Below are 7,224 nucleotides of genomic sequence, written 5' to 3' on the forward strand. Positions count from 1 at the left end.
AGGGTGGAGAGGGAGTTTGGAAGCCGCTTATCACAAAAGTGCGAACACGTGGGGACAAATCGTGTCTTATACGTTTGCCTTTGGTCTCGGCAAGAGTTGGGGCCCCTCGCCACCCACTGGCCTCCAGCCAACACCAGGGCCGGGCTCGCTCTCACCTGAGCCTGGATGTAGAGTGAAACGCAGTCGTGCGACAGTCGGTACTTGCGCAGTAGCCTCAGGCATTTCACCAGATGCTCCTCCCCCGCCGACAGCTCCTCCGTGTCGATGTGGTTCACCCCGAGATGGAACTCAATAACCGCCCGCCTCACTGCCCCCTGGGCGACGGGCCCCTCGGCCTCCACCAATTCAGCCGGCAGTCCCAAGGCGTGGTCCCCTGCGCCCAAGCTGTCATCGGCCTGAGGTCGCTCATCCTCGTCTTCAGGCGCAGGGCCCAACAGAGCCTTGACCTCTTCCAGCAGCGCCCGGGCGCTGTATTTGGATTTGTACGGTTCCTTTTCCGGGTTTTTATGCAATTCTACCCGAGACAAGGCTAGCGCAGCCTGGAATTTCTCACGAATCTCGGCCCACGGAGCATCCGCCATAGCGTCCTCCACAGCCTCGGTTTCCTCAATGTTTGCAAACAGGACTCCCGCCTTCCTTCTGCTTTGCGACACTTCACCTACGGCCCCCGACAGCCCTACGCCTGCGCACTGCGGAACGCTATCCAATGACGTCCGCCAGGGGCAAGGCAATATGCTTGGCAGTGACCAATGGGAAGGCGCAGCAGTCACCATAGCAACCGTTGTCATGGAAAGGAACCTGTCCTGGCGATAGTCCCACCTCCAGCCCCGCCCTCTGCGGTGGTGAGTCTCTCTCTTGTTGACCCGGTGAAGTTGTAGATGCTTAAAAATATCGATTGACTTCAGCAGATCACAAGGAAATATTGTTTACAAACATAGCTGGTTAAGTACTCTCGTTAATTGATATAAGCTGAAAGGCAGAAACCTTTTGACAGTATATAACCCAGCCCATCACTGGATAAAAATGTAACAAGGATCCGTGTATTGTTATTAATGCATAGCTTCGGGACTTCCCTGGTGGTCCAGAGGAAAAGACTCCGCGCTCCCAAGGCAGGGAACACGGGTTTGATCCCTGGTCAGGGGACTAAGATCCCACATCCCACATGCCGCATGCCACATGGCGCGGGCAAAAAAAAAAAAAAAATACATAGCCTCTATGAATGTAAAAAGCACTGAGTGATCGAAAAGTATTTTCACTTCAACCCTGAAATACAGGTTGTAGGGATATGTACAACATCTCAAAGTAATACAAGAGTTAAGTGCCAGAGCTGTGACAAGACACTTCAAGCAAGGCTTTGTCCATTACATAACTTTCCAAAATTATCGTCAAATACGAGGGGCGGGGGCCAGGCCGGAGAAGGTTTGCTCTCAAGAGCTGGGTATATAAAATGCTTTGAGATACACAAAGGAGCACTGATTTTGGAGGCTCATAGACACAAAGTTTGAATCTCAGATCTGCTTCAAACTGATTAGCTTCTAATTTTCTAAGCTTCAGGTTTCTCAAGTAAAACATAAATGATAATATTACTTATCTCTACAGAATAATTATTAGGAATAAATGAAATTAAACATCTGTCCTTTATAAATGTTAGTGCTCCTCAGGATTCTTTCCTAAATTCTGTCCCGGGGAGATCTTACCCACTTCCAAGACTTTCATTACATGGGCTGCTCACTTCCAAAACTTGGGTCTCCAGGCCAGATGGCACTCTGGAGCTCCAGAATGTAATATTCATCTCTCAACTGGAACAACTGCTCCTGAATGTCCCACTGACTCCTGTATATCAGTATGTTCAAATTGGAACTAATCAGTTTCCTCTTCACATACCCCTTCCCTCCCACACCAAAATTTGCTCTTAAGTTCTGCATCTCAGTGAGTGACACCACCATACACCAAGCTGATGATTTCGTACACTCACTCTCCTTTCTTCTCTCATCCTTAAATGTAAAACCCAGTACTAGCCACCTCCAGTCCACCTTCTAAAAAGCTCTTACATTGGTCTACTTTTCATCTCCAGTGACTTAGACCATCATCTTCTGAATTACTTTTAACAGGTACTCTTGCTGCCAGCGTGGCTTCCTATCAGAGCATTTCCCACAACACTTCAAATGACTAATTCGTTCATTCAATAAATATTTAAAATGCCTGTTATTTGCCTGGCACTGTTCTAGGATCTGGAAATTCAGCAACTAAAAAACTTTCTGCCCTAGTATAGGGAAAGACATTAAATAAACTATAATGTCAGATGGTTAAGTGTTATGGAAACAAAGGAGGAGATAAGGAACGTTAGCAGGTGAGGCAAGGTTGCTTTTTTAATTTTATTATTTTTGGCTGCATTGGGTCTTTGTTGCTGCGCGCAGGCTTCCTCTAGTTGCAGCGAGCAGGGGCTACTCTTCGTTGCAGTGCGCGGGCTTCTCATTGCAGTGGCTTCTCTTGCTGCGGAGCACAGGCCGTAGGTGCGCAGGCTTCAGTAGTTGTGGCACATGGGCTTAGCTGCTCTGCAGCATGTGAGATCTTCCCACAACTACTGAGCCCGTGGTCTGCCACAAGAGAAGCCATCTCAATGAGAAGCCCACGCACCGCAATGAAGAGTAGCCCCTGCTCGCTGCAACTAGAGGAAGCCTGCGCGCAGCAACAAAGACCCAATGCAGCCAAAAATAAATTAAATTTATTTTAAAAAATCAGTAGTGTAAAAAAAAAGTCATAGTAGGTGCTCAGTATATATGTGTGACTAGGAAAGTGGTTGGCACATGATTAATAATGGTCTATCATTACTATGAACCAGTTAACATTCTATATTTAAATCATCTAATCCTCAGAACTCTGTGAAATACTATTATTATTCCCATTCTGCAGATTAGGAATTGAAGTCTAGAGAGATTAATAATTTATCAAAGGTCACATACAATAAATAGGCAGTTTTGCTCCACAGCCCACACCTTTAATCATTATGCAATACTGTCTTGTAGTAGGAGCTCAATAAACCACTGTGATACACAGTGCTGACCTCAAAAGACCTAGCTGGAAGAATGCCCAGATGAAAACTAAAATAGCCCAGACGAAAATTAAAATAAAGATTTTTTATAAATGTAAGGATAAATCCTTAGACAGACACACCTGAGAAACACAAAGACACAGGACTAGGAAACTCAAGATGGGAGAGTTCTGCCTGCCATTTGGGGAACAGTCCCTGTGGAAATTGTCCAATGAATGGCACAGAGTACAGGTCACCGTTAACACAGTGACCTGACATTTAGGCAATGATCACCTCTTGCTGTTAACATCAAAAGACAGAGGGACAACTGGACACTGGGTACACTTCTCGATCTAATTATCTATTACGTTAGATGCAGGGGGACAAGGAGCTTGTAAAGTGACAGATGGAGATGTCTCAGCAAAATTCAGAATGTGGCAGAACCTACAGAACAAATGGGGACTTCCCTGGCAGTCCAGTGGTTGGGACTCTGCCTTCCAATGCAGGGGGTGTGGGTTTGATCCCTGGTCAGGGACCTGGGATCCCACATGCCACTGTGCCAAAAAACCAAAAACATGGAACAGAGGCAATGTTGTAACAAGTTCAATGAAGACTTTAAAAAATGGTCCACATCAAAAAAAAAAACCCAAAAAACTATATATGTACTTATCTTTTTTAATTTTTTAAAAATAAATTTATTTTTTATTTTTGGCTGCATTGGGTCTTCGTTGCTGCGCACGGGCTTTCTCCGGTTGCGGTGAGCAGGGGCTACTCTTCATTGCGGTGGCTCCTCTTGTTGCGGAGCACAGGCTCTAGGTGTGCAGGCTTCAGCAGTTGCGGCATGCGGGCTCAGTAGTTGTGGCTCGCAGGCTCTAGAGCACAGGCTCAGTAGTTGTGGCGGATGGGCTTAGTTGCTCTGCGACATGTGGGATCTTCCCGGACCAGGGATCAAACGCGTGTCCCCTGCATTGGGAGGCGGATTCTTAACCACTGCGCCACCAGGTAAGTCCCTTCACTTATCTTTTGACTCAGCTGTCCCACTCCTAGGAATCTACTCTGAAGATACCCCTCCAACAGTATGTAAATACATATATAACAAGGTTCCTCACTGCAGCAATGTTTGTAATTGAAAAATATTGGAAACAACCTATGTGCCCATACATAATAAGAAAATGGTTGAATAACTATAGTATACCCACACAGTGGAGTATGATGCAGTTGTAAAACAAAGAATGCTATGAACTGATGTGATTTCCAGCACATACTGTTAAGAAAAAAAAGCTCAAAGAAGCATCTATAGGATGGCACCCTTCATGTTAATATCGTTTTGATAATTGTACTATGGTTACGGAAAACATTAACACTGGTGGAAACAGTGTAGAGTATACACAAACTTTCTGTTCTATTTTTGCAACATTTATGTAAGTCTAAAATTATTTCAAAATAAAATCTTTTCAAGAAATGCAAGTGACCAATAAATGTAAGATGTTAATCCTCGCTCAATTAAAAGACACAAATGAAAACGATGTATTAGTTTGCACCTAGCAAAGTGACAAAAGGAAGCCAACACCTAATGTTAGTGCTGTGGGGAAACAGGTTCTCTCCTAGGCTTTAGGGTAGGAACATAAACTGGAACTGCTTTGGAGAGCAACTTGCATCAAAATTTAAAATACATTCACTTTGACCCTGCACTCCTACAAGTGACAATCAGACAAGTACACAAAGATTACACAAAGACATTCATTTTAGGGTTGTTTATAATAATGAAAGATAAAATAACATGTTCATACTGTGAGATACTATGAGATGGCACAGTCATCAAAAGTGGCACAGGGACTTCCCTGGTGGTCCAGTGGTTAAGCCTCTGCATTTCCACTGCAGGGGGCGCCGGTTGGATCCCTGGTCTGATGCCTGGTCGGGGAACTTAAAAAAAAAAAAAAGGCACAGATCTGTACTTACAGTAAAGGATGCACATACGGAGGGAAAAGCAATTCACAAAACTGAAGGAATGATTCCAATTTTGTAAACGAATTCCTGGAAGAGATGCTCCAAATATGTTGGATATGTGGTGACTTGCTTGTTTTTTCTATGTTTGGATTTTTATACCCATCACTTATTATGTTTAAAACAAAAATTTCAAGCTTCAATTTTAGGGAAAAAGTCACCAAAAACATAAATAGTAAATACTAACTTTATTGTGGCATAAAGCTGTATTTTTATACATTAACTCAATTTTACAGTAAAAACACTTTATGTATAACTGTAAAGAAACTGCTGCACAGATAGTTCCAACATAAAAATTGGTATTTTAAAAGTTCATTGAGTTGATACATAAATTGGAAAATATTTTCTCTGTAGAAAATAGTAAAAATGCTAACATTTCCCAGGCTAGCACAACAAGCCCATTTAAACCGTACAGTAGCTGAATTATACATTTATAAATATGGTTTGAATTCTGGGATCCAGGAGAAACTTTAGCTTCATTTACTAAAACAGCCATGTTGTCCTAAGTTGTGTAAAGTGAAATTCCCATTAATCTTCCCCCTTACTTTTGATTTATGCCTGATTATTTCTTCCTAAAGGACAGGTACACTGTTCTTTTAATCTACTTGATAAAGTAACCCATTCTTACCCAAACTTAAATGTTTTGGTTGTTATTTAAGTATGCTCAGCATCTCAGCAAAACCAGAATTTAATAAAACATGATCCACAAGGCACGAGTTGTTGGTCATCAAATACCTTCCTCCCCTTGACTCCCTCTGGCTTGATGGGAAACCACGAGAAGGTCAAGCAATAAAATTGTCAAGTGGATCAAGGAATAAAAGCCAAGTGAATTTGAGAACAGAGAAACATCCAGTCAGGATGCAAGGACAGAAATGAAGTCCAAATAGAAAAAGGATGCTGCCTCAAGAATCAAGGAGTTGAGTTGGCTATCTGAGCCCCTTACTGCAAAGGTGACTAAGAACCAGTTGGATATAAAGACCCTGCCAGAGAAACCAGTGCCTAGAAAGATTTCAGTTGTTCAAAATAATTAAATGAAAACAAGACAGGCCATGTATTTGAACTCCTCCTGTCATAGTTTATTTCCTGAGATTCCCAATACAGAATTTCTAGGAATTAAGGCAAGAGGACAATGTTACTCGTAAGCTCCTGCACAAGGTTTCCCAGAAAAATAATACTCGAGACCTCAGAGCAATATCGGGCCAGGGGCTACATTAAGTTCTTCAGTTCCCTCAAAGTAACAACTTAAAAATAACCATATAGAGTTTGTCTTAAAAGGAAGTCTCTAGGTAGCTGCAACCTATCAACAGAGTAGCAGCCATCTAATAAAAAGAAAGAGATCCTATACGTGGCTATAGGAACTAGGCCTTGAGAAACTAAACTGGATCATTCTACCTAAAATTCCCAGCTTGCCCGTTAGAAGTTAAACTCTAGAAACATTAATGACTCATTAAGTTTTCACCATTAAAAGAATGCTTTATCCCACACCTTCACTTGTTCTTTTCTTTGCTCTCAATACACGTTTCCTTCTTGCATGTGGAATATATTTTCAGTGGGGTTTTTTTGACTCTTCAGCCATGCAAATCTCTGCCCCCTATTCCTTTAGTTCCTCCTTAGTAAATAATGTTAATCTTCCAATAGGAAGTGGACTATGTTATCATCAAGCACCATTTATCCTGTCTCCTTACTTATGAAGAAAGTTACTGGGCCATGCTATACACTTGGAATTCCTTAAAGATACTTGCTTTCTAGTAAAATACTTCTATATGTACATATATATTTTTAAAAAATCTGTGAAGAATTCACTGAAGCATGAATCACCTTATATTGAGAAGCTAATAATGTATCAAAATGCACATAACAATGGCTAATCTATATACTATCGCCTATCAAATGTATCACCACCTCCAAATCTAGAGCATATGCTGGCATAAACTGTGTTACATCCCAGCTGAGATTGAATCTTGCTTCAAAACATTGCTCAGTGTTAATTCTCAGAAGATACATTATAGGACCATAGGAGTAAATGTTAGGCAAGTGGCTGAGGAATACCAATTACATAACAAAGCCTTGAGTGCTCAAAGTGCCTCTCCAGAAACTGTTGCGTTCCCCCATGGTATTTAGGAAGGACACTATTAAGAGACATCTCTAAGTATAAAGACAGGTCAACTTCACAAGTATTTAAAATATTT

General features: G+C 42.0%; 1 protein-coding gene across 1 annotated transcript in view; it reads right to left on the reverse strand.

The window, feature by feature from the left end:
- The window catches only part of KIFBP (kinesin family binding protein), a 38,368-nt gene extending 37,740 nt beyond the window's left edge, over positions 1 to 628 (reverse strand). The window contains exon 1 of the mRNA XM_065894582.1: positions 156 to 628. Coding sequence (XP_065750654.1) covers positions 156 to 581 — 426 coding nt within the window. The 5' untranslated portion in view covers positions 582 to 628. The remainder of the gene's footprint in view (positions 1 to 155) is intronic.
- Positions 629 to 7,224: the final 6,596 nt, after the last annotated feature.

This window comes from Phocoena phocoena, chromosome 16 (assembly GCF_963924675.1).
Source record: "Phocoena phocoena chromosome 16, mPhoPho1.1, whole genome shotgun sequence".
Classification (NCBI taxonomy): domain Eukaryota; kingdom Metazoa; phylum Chordata; class Mammalia; order Artiodactyla; family Phocoenidae; genus Phocoena; species Phocoena phocoena.